The sequence below is a fragment of the Rhodnius prolixus genome, unplaced genomic scaffold, assembly GCF_049639745.1.
Source record: "Rhodnius prolixus isolate KJV_2025 unplaced genomic scaffold, Rpr scaffold_1, whole genome shotgun sequence".
Taxonomy (NCBI): Eukaryota; Metazoa; Arthropoda; class Insecta; order Hemiptera; family Reduviidae; genus Rhodnius; species Rhodnius prolixus.
The window spans coordinates 17705288-17719299 of record NW_027411581.1 but is presented as its reverse complement, the minus strand read 5'-3'; the positions used below and the strand labels follow the sequence as shown (position 1 = coordinate 17719299).

The following is a 14012-nucleotide window of genomic DNA, read 5'->3' as shown; positions in this document are numbered from 1 at the left end:
ATATATGTATATATATTAAATTATAGTCAACCAAACATTAATTTCACAATGTTACAACATTACGCTGACAAATTTATAAATGGAATGTGAAAATTAACAAAAAGCAATTGCTTAGTTTAGTGGAAGGAAAAATGTTTATAATTTCAATCTGTTAACAATAATAATAAAAATAATAATAATACCTCTTTTATTCTAGGCCAGTATTATTATTTTAAAAAAGCTTACTCATTCACCTCAATTTGAATGTTTTGAAAACATTAATGTTTTACTGTAATGCAGCTTCGCTTTCTTTTGCATAAAATGCAGTTTAATGATAATGAATAGGCAATAGTTGTGTTGTGCAAGTGTTAATTTTTGTAGTGGGCACGATTCTGCTTATGAGGAACAGTTTTGTTCGAAAATTGACCTTAAAATCAGTCAAAACGCCTAAAAAAGAAAGTCTCCCAAAATATACGAAAACTTACTAACGAAGCATTTTCTACTTTTAATAAAAATTTTTGAGAACCTGGAGGAAGAGTGATATCGTTAAGTTTCCTTTATTAGAATAGGAAAATATGTTTTGGTTTAAATAACTTTGTTACTTAAGAAAGCAATAGAAATCTGTGATTAACCAAAAAGTCCAGGATTGTTTGAATAATTTTTACTTGAATCAAATTACTACTTAATTAGTAATATTTTTTTTTTTTTTTTTTTTTGGCGCGTCAACAGCTGAGGTTATTAGCGCCCGGAGCTTTTTCCAGTGCACTGCCGGCCTCCGGACAGTGTTCTCTCGTTACAGACAACACTGTCCATCACCGGACAGTGAGCTGTAAGAAGCCCCTAGGAAGAGAAAATCTAAGGGTCAGCTGCTGGATTCGAACCCGAGACCTCCGCGATTAGTAATATTATTTTAAAAAATTAGTTACATATATTGTATAACATTTACAAGGTATGATTGACAAAAAAACTGTCAGCATTACTCTAATTCAATCCTTCAATTTCAACTATCATAACCACATATCTTAATTTCATATACAAAATGTCTCCTTTCCGAATCTGTGTGAATTCACTCCCATCTTAACCCCTTATTTAAAAAAAAAATCAAAGACATTATAACATCGATCTACAATAGCATTTTCCAGACGCTTAAAAAATAGAGCTCACAAATTTCACTTCATAGTTTCTTTTTACATTTAAACGTCCACATCTTACTAGTTTTGTTCGTTCTAAAGTACAGACTCAGTACCTCCCAAGGTTTTTTTATTTTATTTAATATTTCCTTTAGTTATTTATTTTATTTTCAATTTTCTTGCTTGTTTACTCTATCACGCATGTCCAACATTTATAAATTCTGTTAACCATTTTGAAGAAGTTCCTGAAGCTCCAGATAGTAGAGCATTAAATAATTTATAATGAAGACTTCCTCCGGTCATTACACTATTCCTATTAAAAGAAATTCTCTCGTTTCTCATTTGCACTCACGCAGTGTTTTGTAAAAAGATTGATTATTTGCTATTACACACCTTTCTTAGATTTCTTTCCTAATCCATATCTGGCAACTGCTGCTTGCTCCTCATTCCTTTCAACATCTGGTCTTTTCTTTCTATAGAAAAGCCTTTAGCTCCAAATTTCTGTGGTGGTACTTCCCACTGGTGGTGGCCCACATTAATTCTTTATTTAAACGATGATCTCTAACAAGATCAACTTCTGTTGTATTTCCTATCTCCTTCAGTCTTATAATTATTTCAATTTTAGTTTTCACTCTCTTTTAAGAGACTTGGTGTCCAAACATTAGCTTAGCATACGTCTCTCTCCGAGTTTGTAATCAAATTTTTCGCTTGGTGTTTGTTGTTTTATCTTTAGTCAACAAATATAATCTACTACACTTTCAGAACGCTCATGAGGGTCGACTGATATCTACTCCTGTTACGCACAAGTTCTAAACGATATGTAAATATGAATACTGGCCATCGCTGTAAGTAATCTTCGGCCATTTCAGATATCCTTATTTTTTATCAAATAATGGAGGATTTATGATTCTTTTTAAAAATTAATTTATTTCCTCTTGGGTAATTGTAGAATTTAGTGGTTTCACCGAGTTAAGTTCTAAAGCTCGCTCATAAATTATAGAATAATTATGCCCAGGTTTTGACAAAAGTCTAGATGCAAATGATATTGGCCAAAGTATTCCGTCTGGAAATTCATGCATTAAAATGTTTTTATTCCTACTTTTCAAGCAATATAAAATAAATTTAAGGAAAAATTCGGGTCAAATTTAATTAAACCAGATTTAATAATAGTTTTCTTTGACTACCTTGAAAGCATCCTCATAATTCTGATACAAATTAAGTGTTTACACTTTTATTAAAATTCTGTACATCGTTTCCACATTGGTGGCTGGGTATTTAGTAAATGGTCATAATAATTCACGGTGTCCACAAAAGCTCTTATTTTGAAAACATACTTCGGTTTACATCTTTAGTAAAAATGAAAGTTTATTTGGATCTTATGTTACTCCTTTCTCTCACGCCTTAAGTAATCTAAGAAAGAAATCTCATTTCTTGACATGAAAACAGAATCCTATTGCTTCTAGGTTATTAAAACCTCTGCATAATTTTTGTCAACTTTCATATTCTTATAATATTTTTTGGGAAATCGCCAATGCGGTTTAGTTTTAATTGTTAATCAATTAAACTTAAAAATGCCCCGGTAGGTGGACCGTTCTTTCCAAATTTTCTAATTTCTCAGGGAGTACTGGTTGGTTATAAGCATTCAATTAGTCTGACGATCAGCCTCTTTTAATGGCACCAGTTCTTGGCTGGAGATACAGAACATTCTCTTCATTGTTCAACATGACCTTGTAATTTGCAAATAAGGAACCATTCTTCTTAAATACCAGAACTAAAGAAGTACCTAAACCTGACATTATTCATCTTCTTCTCCCGATTTCTCACCATGAGTGCCGACAGCTGACACGAGAATCTGTGTCAAATGCTCAAATTTTCTTTAAAAATCTTGCCAAATCTAAATCCACAATTGAAGGTATTGAAGGTATGGTAAGTCTACCACATGAATTACATTTTTCCTTCATCGGAAACAATTTTATTGCATTATATTAACACTCCTAAGATAAGAATCAAGAATGCACTTAACTGTTATTTTATGTTTCGATATTCGACGTTTGTCATTCTTGGATTTGAGGACTATTAATGCTATGGTTCATCCCGTTAGTCAAAGTGTGAAAGCTTTCAAGGCTTACCAGGTAAACATTGGGTAGATCCTGTGGAAGAAACCGCTCTTACAAATTCTCCAAAATCACAAAAACCTTTCTGGGTTTTAGCAATTTTGTCAAGTTCAAACGGAATGAATTAAGAATTTTTAACAGATTATGGGTGGATTTTTCAAAAAATTTCTATTTCTATTGAAGACTTTTGGAGGATAATGTTTAAATCAGAATGGATTCACTGATTTGCAGAGCAGTCTTAAAGAATTGATTATTATTCAGAGTGATCAATCACTGCACAAATTTCTTGTTAATAATCATTTCTGTAAAGAAAGTTCATTAATTGCAGAACAATTGAGTGTTACAACCAAATAACAGAGCCAGATTTTATTTATTAATTTTAGTAAAACAAACCAACTCTTTGCGCTGACAAATCTTATAAAATACACCCACCTTTATAAATATTGTAGGTATGATTCAGTTTTATTCAAGCAGGACAAATTTAAGGAAATTAATTAAGATCTATTTTTCAGCTCCAAATTTAGAAAAAAACAAAACAAAAAAATCAGCTTAATATATCATCTTTTTATTTTTATTGTTAGACATTGTAATGTAGCAACAACTATTTATTATTTATTTTCCGGCTATAGCTGCCCTAAAAATATTTCCTGTAATTAGTTCTCTTTAAGTTCTGTCATAAACCTTCGAAAAATTGTCCAATAATAATTGTGTTATGAATAGTAATGAAAAAGAATTGATTTAAAACAAACTACTGCAAAATAATCAGGAACTTATTGGTAATGAAAAAGTTAACGCCCTTAATGATGATCCCATTTATTTTTTATTCTTTTGAACTTTTGAAGTCAATTATGAATCATGTTCTAGAAAGTTTCCAGAATTTTTTTTGTTTTTTTTTTATGTTCATATGTTCAGGAAAAAGTAAAAACTAGCGAGAACTCAAAACAATTTATTGCCCTTCCTCATGAATTGTAGGTCAAATAAGTAACACATTTTTTTAAAAAAATATTTTATTAAAATACATACAATAAATAATATAAAAAAAAACAACTTTATTTTAGTGACAATGGCAATGTGATGGAAATGGATTTGGTAGGGGTATGGAAATAGTTTGAGCAGAAGAAAGAGGAAATGGAGGAGGAGATAGGGAACATGGTGGAGCAGGCAAGGGATATGGCAGGGGAGGAAGTGGATATGACACACGGCAATGAGGCGGAGGCGGAGGAAGTGAGCATGGCAAAGGTGGCAGAGAGCAAGGAGGTGGAGGAGGTAGAGAATATGGCAGTGGTGGTAGTTGGCATGAAAGATGGCATGGTGGTGGCGGAGGAGGAGGAGGAGGAAGCGTACATTGCAGAGGACATGGAGGAGGTGAAGGTAGTGTACATTGCAGAGAACATGGAGGAGGTGGAAGACTGCATGAGGGAGCAAGGGGTATGCGATAGCGAGGAGGTAAATATGATGGCAATGAAGGTGGTGCGGAAAGGAAGGTCAGACAATGTGGTGGTGCAGGAAACGGAGGAGGACAAGATTGGTATGGTGCATTAACGGCTCTGAGCCTTTGTTCTATCAGATTCTTTAGTACACGTTGCTTGAAGGGAACTTGACAGAGTGTCTGCACTAGCACAGGCCTCATCCTGCGCTCAGTTACAGGAATGTGCCTAAGATGTTCATGAACTACAGGCCTGCATCTGCTCTCCAAAACAGGCACATTTCTCACTACAGTTTCATGTACTGGCCGAGTAAATTTCTCTAAAATAGGTACGTGGCTAGTATATGGCTCTACAACTGTTCGCAGTCTTTTCTTAATAATTGGCACATGTCTTGTCCTGGTCTCGACTACTGGCTTGCAAAATCTTTGCACTACTGGTACATGTCTGATGAAATTTTCTTCCTGTTGGGAAAAGGTTTTCTCCAATACTGGAATGTGACGGGTCACTTGTTCCTCATGCAATCTTTTCTGCACAACCGGCACATGGCGTACACATTCATCAATTACCGGAGTAACAGTCCTCTCCAATCGATGGGTGACACATTGGATGGAAGGTGAAGTTGTCGGCGACGAAACTAAGTCACCTCCTGTGGAAGATAAAGATTGCAAGGTAATTGCAGGCTCACTAGCTTCTTCCAGCAAGCAGGGACCCGAATCGCAAGATGAGGGGTTTGGGCAATCTTTGCATACACAAGAAGTGCACTCCGCTGGTTGAGTAGGAGATGTACACTGATCGTCGCAAGAACATTCACCAGCTAGCACTATGCTCTGAAACACATACACTTTTATTAAGCACAAATACACTGATGCTGCGACAATAAACAAAAAATTTAAAAAAAAAAAATTAAGTTAATTTTACAGAATCTTTGATAAAACCGCAGTCAAAATCTTTCCTATATGCTTTGTATATATATACGTTTCATGTATAAAATAAAAACTATGTTAAAATATTAGAATGGATAAAAAAAGTCATAGTCACATATATTAATGATATGTGTCAAAATATTGCTGTTATTCTACAGCAAGAATTTTAGTATTCTTGAAGTTTTATCACTTGACACATTAAAAAAAATAATAATAATAAATTATTGTAAAGTTATTGTACCTGTAGTAATGCCAGTGGTATTATAAGAAGTAATGTCCTCATAGTTATCCACTAAGTATGGCCGGCCGGGTGCAAGAGCCTTCTTTATATATGTAATCAAGATAAACAATAGTGAATCGTTGGTTTTTACAGTTGTCACGGGCAAACGTGTTCCTTCCGCCTTTAATTTGTTTAGAAAAATGTCAATCGGATGTGCAGAAACAGGGAATAAGTGTTCAGACAAACAGAAAAAAAATTCTTCACATTGTTTACGTTTACGTGAGACTAATCACCATCCTTCCCAGTGCGCCCAAACGTTCTCAATTCCATCGCGCCAGTCAAATTATATTCTACTGCAATTTAGAACACCTGGTGCACAAAATTCAAACGACTTTCATTTATCTAACTATACCTAACTTAAATTTCTTATAAATTTGTGCGAAAAAAATCGTTAAAAAGTATTAAATTGATTGAGTAAATTTGTATCGCTCAACCGAGTTTCTTGAAATCTGGGGTGTTAGCTCATATTGCAAAAGTATCATAGCCTTAAATTGCACTTTAAAGAGAAGTTTAATTCCACCTATCAACCAGAACTACTTTAAAAGCATTTTCCTGAGAAACTGTTTCAAATAAAGTTTCAGATTTCTATGGGTGCATTGAGCGATCCATCAGTGATTAATAAAAATTGTTGCAGTCGTTTTTGTGTAAATCCAAGAAAAAAAGAACTTAAATACTGATTCAGTAGAATGGTACTTCTGTTGGCTGATCTTGCTTAAAAGCTGTCAGGTGTCATGAGGCTGCGACTCGAAATACGAAATATGAACTTTCCGCGATTTTTAGTTTGCTAGTCATGCCGACCTAACTAAGACCAGATTGTTAAAGCCCACATTTTCAAAATCAGGGTGCCACAAAATAGATGTTTCCAGTGATAACTCAAAAATCTGCACGATTCAGTCTTTTAGAAAGTAAAATATATTTACAATTGTCATTTTTTCTGTCCAATTTTTATAACTTCAGACCTTTTAAGATTGTTAGCGTGGAACTAATCCTAATTAAAAAAGAAAAAAAGATCAAAATAAGCAAAAAGTTTTCTTCTTAATCTTGTTGGAAATAAAAGTATTTAGCTCAAAGGTCCTTGTAATCATGTTTACGTGCCAATTTTGTTAAAGTAATTATCTGATTCACAAAAGTGACAAAATTTTCAAACATTAAGACGCTGTTTTAATTCAGTAATAATTAACAAGCAATTAAATATGGGGGCAGTGTAAAAGAATTTTCTTCTCATCACATATAAAGTTACAGGATTGAAACAATATGAAGAGTTTCAAATTTGCAATTTAGTCTCTGATTTTATTTCTATACAAATCCATAATACAATTATTTCCCATTAGCATGGATTCCTGAAAGGAAAATCTTCTCTTACCAGTCTAATTCCAGTATTCAGTAGAATTATTAGTTATAAATTTCCACTGAGGCATCATAGAATTATTGTATTATTAGAAAAATTATAAAAATGTGTATAATAATAATAATAATAAAGGGTGAGAAAAAAAAATACACTGAAACTAAATATCTATCAGACAGAAACTTTCTCAATTTTAAATATTTATTACTAACTAACATACTTCAAAATTTATCCTTATCTTTTGTACTAACCTTTCCTTGCACTTTATAATTCATTGACTATAAATAATAGAATTTTTTTGTTGTCACTTTTTGGTAAGAAACTTTACTAAACATATTGGAATAAACAACATTTAGTGAATGAAAATGAACATGTTTCGATGGTTATTAGTTACTTAAGAAGGCGTGGAACAATCCGCACTTCAGATTTCTAGGCGAGACATAGAAATTTTAGGGTGTTTTAATGAAATATATTGAAGGGCAAAGTTAGCTACTTAGAAGGTAAAGGATTAAAGTCTGCACGTTGACATGGCTCAGTAGAGAAATAAGTTACCGACCAGTTTAAAGATAGATCATTTTTGACCTCGCTGAGTCTTTTGTCCAAGAATGGTCTTTGGAAGCAATGAAGAGCTGGTCCATGCATAAATGAAAATCTTACACATCGGTAAGATTTAAGAAGAAGAAGAAGCTTGAGATTGGGATAAATCATAAAAGAAAAGGGTTACAGATTATATATTGACATGGTCTCGTGGATGCATCTCGCTTTAGAAGGAACTAATTTTACGCTCTAGGAAAAAGAAATTATTTTGGGTGCAAAGTTTTTTCGGAACAAAGAAAACAATACTTTTCTTTTAAATAATTTTATTTAGCATCAACATCTGAAATCATTGGCATCCGGAGAGTTTTCAGAGCACTACCATCCTCGAAGGGTTGAGTAACAATACTAATAACGTTAGAGAACTAATAAGAATGTAAAATTAAGAATATTAAAAATAGTAATGTGAAGGAGTGTAAATATCAGGTTTATATATATCTCTGTTTCCTGAAGGAATAGGAAGTAGAATTAGTTCACAGATTCGTTGATACTGTTTAAAAGATACTATTGTGGTTTTGTAAAAAAATGTTAACATTCCGATAAGACACGTTAACTCCCACGAAAATAAACCCTCCTTTAGTTAGTATATATAAAAGAGTCTACCTTCAACGTGGGCGCGGTTAGTAAAGGAACATGTTCGCGCTGAGCGAACTGGTTACACTTATAACTCTCCTAATTTGTCAGGTAAATTTATTGAATGTTTCTATTTATTGCTGTCAATAAAACTATTTATTTATTCTACATGTTGTTTTGTTTTTAATTTCTAACTCATAGGTGCGAATTTCTTCCTGCATTTATAACGTAAATCCATTTATTTTGCCCAGCTGTTGCACTTCACTTCCTTTATGTGAAAGTATAAGCGGACCGTCAGCATTTTACTGCACTACTCTACCGAACTCACTTGGCAGTATTGATGGTTGTCTAAGGCAGTTATCACCTATCAAAACAGAACGACTATGTCGCAAGAAGTGTAGAATTAAAAACAGAAGGACAAGTAAATCAGGGAAAAGGAGGAAAGGTACTTGCCGGAAATCCCGCATTAAACAAGATCTTGACTGTTACGAAGAATATGGAGACAGGTGTATACCAGTGTTAGCTACCTCTCCCAGTTTTCTCCCAACTTGTACTTATTCTCTTCCCTGTGCAGGTTGCACAAGTTGTTGCAGCGCTTATCCTTCCTGTATTTGTAGTTGTCCTGAATCATTTTGGTTTTAAAGCTTAATTTATTTTTGTAATTTACTCGCTATAAATTTATCAATAAAAGTTATTTTATAAACTCTAAATATATTAAATTTTAGGTAGTCTATTTGTGTAACAAACCTTCCTTCAATGGTAAAGAAGTCACTGATAAGTGAAGCTTATTAAGCCAAGAATATTATGAAGAAATTAGATCAAAACTGGTATTAGAGTGCCGATGCTGCCCTTGCCCAAAGAAATCCGTGTGATTTACTCCAATGTACCCGACTAATTCAAAAATAAATTAAAAGAAGATTAACTAAAAGACCGCGGCATCAGTGGGCCCTCTTAAATGAGATTTTGTATGACAATAAACTATTTATACGAAATGGAACATTTATGAGGTGCCACGGCAAAATGGTAATTCTGATAAGACCAATGGCTCACGATTGTTATCTGTCACACTAAGTAAGGTTACGTGAAACCATAGGAATTGATCATAGGTTCTACACACAACTAAATTAGTTCACTGATTCATCACAAAATGAAAATATAGTTGCATCCCCCAAATCAAAAAGGAATCAACTCTCCTGGAAAGTTCTAAAAAGAGGGAAGCATAGGTAATCTAGTATAATCTTCCTGAATCTCCCCGCATAGCCGTGCCCAGATTTCCAAAATTGGTGTAAATTAAAGGTAAGGAGTATTCCAAGGAGCGTGTACATTCCTCCAAGGCTCAGGTAACCGCTCAGGCTCTTTACTCAGAAGAGTAAAGCCCATTCTTATATTAATTTTTTTATAATTATTTACTTAAATAATGTACAAAACTAGATCCATTTAACTGAGTGGATAGCTTTGAACTTAAGAACAGCAGGCAAGTTCCCATAATGAATAGAATAAATAAATTTAAGAGAACAAAAACTTTAAATAATCTGATATCTTCTGTAATCTCATTAACAACAAGCGAAAGACAACGATAAACAGTTCTAATAAAGGCAGCAAGTGTAAGCGAGTTCCTTACATTAATTATTTCAATACAATCAGAAGAGCAAAGCTGGAAACAACCTAAATATTTATTTTAAATAATTAGAGTTGGGGCACCCAGTCATGAAGTGGAGTTGCCAATCTTTTTTTTCGGGTTATTCTGAAAAATGACGATCAATTAAATCTATTGCGCTTCTTACAGTCAGCTAAGAGACCCTGCAGCTCCCTTGGCAATCTAGCTTCTCAGCTAGATCCCGTTTCTCTAAAAAATATAGAGAGAAGGAGCCAGAGCCAGCTGGAAAGATAAACTATTCCTGGACACCAACTCACCCATCCCTAAGTTTTCTGGAACAAGCTCTTTAAGAGAATTCTAGGAAGAGTATTTTTCCCTTTAACACCAGGAAACTACACTTCAGAAAGCGTGGGGGCAATCTAACCAAGTCACATCTGTGGTACTTTAAAGATGCATCCCCCAAAACAAAAAGGAATCAACTCTTCTGGAAAGTTCTAAAAAGAGAAAAGCATAGGTAATCAAGTATAATCTTCCTGAATCTCCCCGCATAGCCGAGCCCAGATTTTAAAAATTGGTATAAATTAAAGGAGTATTCCAAAGAGCGTATACATTCCTCCAAGGCTCCGGTAACCGCTCAGTCTCTGTAAGGAAATCACAGGTTTTGGAGAGCCGAAGAGATTAGGAAAACTCCTGATGACAGCTCTACCTGGTGAACTTCCATTAAGGGAGAAAAAACACACCCTAAAAGATTCTAACTTCTCCCAAGTATATTCTTCTATCGCCTGATTTCGACTGAAGTCTTCTGAGAGCAAAACCAGAATAATTAATTCATGACATGTTTTAATGGCTCATCTATAAGAATGTGCCTATTTAAAAAAGAAAAGCTACTAAAAAAGCATAACAGCTTGATAATACAGGAGGATAATAAAAACAGTACATGTTGTCTAATTGTTCACTAAGATGTTAAATAAATTAGAAGTTAATGTCAATGAACCTTTTGTTAACAAAAAAAAAAAATGGCGTTTTATATATACTGTAATTTATAAATGAAGTTGTATACCTACGAATAGATTTCATAAAAAGCAATTGTGGAAAAGAGGGTTTACTCCCATTAGGCACTACATTTCTCAAATCTATGGCACACCATTTTCAAACTTGTAATAATACTAAGTAAATGTAGATTTGAAGCATTTACCAAAACTTTTAATGAAAAACATTTCCGCAAAGGAAAACGAAAACGACGTACTTAGAGAGATTTAAGAAGTTTGACCGTCTTCTAAAGTGCAGTTCTAAAAACTGCAATATTTTTTCAAACTGCAGTATGAAATGTCTAATCAAAATTCCAAATTATAAGAAAATTAGTCCACTGAAAGTACAATTATTTAGAGAGGTTTTTAATTTTATTTTTTTTTTGTAATTTTCTTTGCAGTTTTCATTTGAACTTAAAGAATAATGTTTGTCAGACCTTTCACAGATTTCAACGATTCTCGCCGAAAATATTGATGTCAGTGGTGTGTTTATCAGGAACAGTTCATCAATAAATCTTTTTCAATGTAGTGAAAAAGAAAATATTTAAAAAAGTCAAATTTAAATGTAAACATTTTTATACAATTTTAAGTTTCAACAATCTTTGGTTGCGAAGATTACGGCATGAAAAAGTAGTGATACTTGTAGTGTTTAGTTATTTCTAGAGGAAATTCAAACAGTGTTTGAAAAAGTTATTCGAAAATATTAAGTACTTTCTTTTTACTACAAGAAGAAAGTAATAAATTAGTGAAGCACCACATCACCAAGAAACGTTGAACTTTTAATTAATTGTCAATGATGATCGATTTAAAATTAGGTTGAAATTATAAAAGGAAACGTCTAAGAAAAAACATGAAGATATCATAGAAAAGTAGGGAACGGAAACAAAGATAATAAGAGATATAAACAGAAATTTAAATAGAAAACCAGATACAACACGTTGTTGAGAACTCACTTTTTACTATATAAACAATTTTTTTAAGGCTGAATTTAGTTTCAAACAACAGAAATCGTAATCCAAAGCCATGGCAATTGCAACTTTTAAGTTCGCCGTCTTCTTAGTGGCCATTCTCGCCATCCAGGTAATTATTTAGCCAGGTTTAATATTTTCAGAGAATTATTTTAGTTTTTAATCAAATGCAAATAGTGAATCTTTTTTGCTAACTTAATGATCGAGTATTTCCTTTCCGCATTTTTTTTTGCAACATTTTTTTTAAAATGTTTACCATTGAAGGAGCTCTAGTTATCTCTGGTTGCTTCTTAGATCTCAGTAGCTTCCTTCACTCCTGTAGTTCGAATTTTAGCGCCTCTATATTGCGTCAGAAAACTCGAATCCCAGCAGAGAGTTTCGTTAAGGTTACAGTCCCCCTAAGTTATTCCAAAATAAATTTATATAAAAATAAGATTCTATTAAAAAATGATAAAACTAGATGAGTGTAGTTGCTTGAAAACCTTGGAGCTTTTTCGAAATTGCATTGAATATTTTTGATTTTAGCGGCTTATGTCACATATCTGAACGGTATGTTAACTAAGTACCAAGTTTCAGCATCCCAAGATTTATTGTTGGGTTACTTTGTTCAAAATCGCAGATATATTTAGATAAATTAGAACTACTGTTTTCGATCTGAGGCTACCTGAAGGAAGAATTTTCTGTGTAATTCACCTTCAAAAATTGCCTATAATCCTAGCGTCCGAGAAAGTTATAAAATATAAATTTGAAGTCAGTGTAAAATAAGAAAATACTTCCACTTTCCTTAGAGAGTAATAAAATTAAATCAGAATTAAAGAAATTTGTCTTAGTAAAATTTAATAATAAGACAAAATTTAGAAGATGTACTAAAAGTGTGTTTTTAATTTTTAGGGTGGTTTCGCTAAACCATGTGGATGTGGATGTGGCGGCTGTGGAGGATGTGGAGGTTGTTGCTCCGTCTGTGTGCCCGTCTGTAGCTGTGGTGGATGCGGCTGCGGTGGATGCGGCTGCGGTGGATGTGGCGGATGCGGTTGCTGCGGAGGATGTGGCTGTGGCGGATGTGGATGCGGCGGATGCGGCTGTGGCTGCGGAGGTTGCGGAGGTTGTGGATGCGTCGTCATCCCTACTTGCTGTTGCGGAGGCTGCGGATGCGGTGGCTGCGGATGCGGATGCGGCGGATGCGGTTGCTGCGGAGGATGTGGCGGCTGCGGATGTTGCTGTTAAAAACATCTGTTTATACCAAAATCTGTCCTATAAATGTGGTGCAGATTTTTTTTTAAATGGTATAAAAGAATGTTGACTGAGAATAGCATAGTGCTAATGGGACAAAAAATTCATAATTGAAATAATAAAATTATTCATTATTTCAATAACTACTGAGTATCATTTCTTATAATTCCCCAATAAGCTTTAAAAACAGTGGCGATTATTCAACTGGATAAGTAATTCTGAATAAAAAATTAAAGAAAACAAATTTTCAGAATGCTGATTTTTCAAAAATTGGAATATTAAAAGCGTTCTGTGATCTTCTGAAATCGTAGATAAACCATGAAGCTTCTTTTGTTCTTAAAATTATGTTTAGAACGCTTTTAATTAATTAAATTATTTACAAACTCCACTTTCTGTTCTAAGAAATTTACGATTCTTTTTAAAAAAATTTCTTATCACATAATCCGCACCCTCTAGGTTTAAGGGAAACACTTTACTTCCATCAAAAACATGGTCTTTACTCCCAATCTTGGTCCTTACAAAATACACTCGAAAGGCGCACAAGCTCAAAAAACACCACCGCAAACGTCCTAAATTTTTTTGAGAAAGAAAGAGTGACTTCACTGGTTATAAACTTTATTTGAAATGTTACTCGAAAAACTATTTTTGAATTATTCTTGAGGTCCACTCTAAATGCTACATCAAGGCCAAGTTCAATTCTGTCATCTAACCAATATAAAATCTGAACAAGGACTATTCTAGAATTCATTTTACAAAAAAAAAAAAGAATCTAAGGTTGGTTTTTGGGTTTTGCGGAATTTACTCAAGCGGCTCCTAAAGCGGTC

The 14012-nt window shown here is 33.7% G+C and overlaps 3 protein-coding genes across 3 annotated transcripts; 2 read left to right on the top strand and 1 right to left on the bottom strand.

Moving 5' to 3' along the window:
- Positions 1-4262: 4262 nt before the first annotated feature.
- Positions 4263-5951, bottom strand: LOC141456287 (uncharacterized). Its single transcript, XM_074132152.1, has 2 exons — positions 5815-5951; positions 4263-5477 (listed from the first exon to the last, which is right to left on the bottom strand). Exons 1-2 carry the CDS (start codon positions 5854-5856, stop codon positions 4278-4280), a joined length of 1242 nt encoding a protein of 413 aa, XP_073988253.1. The 5' UTR covers positions 5857-5951; the 3' UTR covers positions 4263-4277.
- A 2233-nt stretch (positions 5952-8184) lies between these two features.
- Positions 8185-9075, top strand: LOC141456320 (uncharacterized). The gene is made up of 2 exons (XM_074132225.1): positions 8185-8476; positions 8567-9075. The coding sequence occupies exons 1-2, from the start codon at positions 8426-8428 to the stop codon at positions 9005-9007; spliced, it is 492 nt and encodes a 163-aa protein (XP_073988326.1). The 5' UTR covers positions 8185-8425; the 3' UTR covers positions 9008-9075.
- Positions 9076-11954: 2879 nt separating this feature from the next.
- LOC141456345 (uncharacterized) lies at positions 11955-13331 on the top strand. The gene is made up of 2 exons (XM_074132261.1): positions 11955-12070; positions 12850-13331. The coding sequence occupies exons 1-2, from the start codon at positions 12014-12016 to the stop codon at positions 13180-13182; spliced, it is 390 nt and encodes a 129-aa protein (XP_073988362.1). The 5' UTR covers positions 11955-12013; the 3' UTR covers positions 13183-13331.
- The last annotated feature ends 681 nt before the right edge of the window (positions 13332-14012 follow it).

What these genes read in the sequence shown, in the direction of transcription:
- LOC141456320 (XM_074132225.1), top strand. Translation starts at nt 8,426, where the DNA reads ATGTTCGCGCTGAGCGAACTGGTTACACTTATAACTCTCCTAATTTGT. An exon ending in TAACTCTCCTAATTTGTCAG is followed by an intron (nt 8,477 to 8,566) that starts GTAAATTTATTG and finishes TCTAACTCATAG; the next exon opens with GTGCGAATTTCTTCCTGCAT.
- LOC141456287 (XM_074132152.1), bottom strand. Translation starts at nt 5,856, where the DNA reads ATGAGGACATTACTTCTTATAATACCACTGGCATTACTACAG. An exon ending in TACCACTGGCATTACTACAG is followed by an intron (nt 5,478 to 5,814) that starts GTACAATAACTT and finishes TATGTGTTTCAG; the next exon opens with AGCATAGTGCTAGCTGGTGA.
- LOC141456345 (XM_074132261.1), top strand. Translation starts at nt 12,014, where the DNA reads ATGGCAATTGCAACTTTTAAGTTCGCCGTCTTCTTAGTGGCCATTCTC. An exon ending in TGGCCATTCTCGCCATCCAG is followed by an intron (nt 12,071 to 12,849) that starts GTAATTATTTAG and finishes TTTAATTTTTAG; the next exon opens with GGTGGTTTCGCTAAACCATG.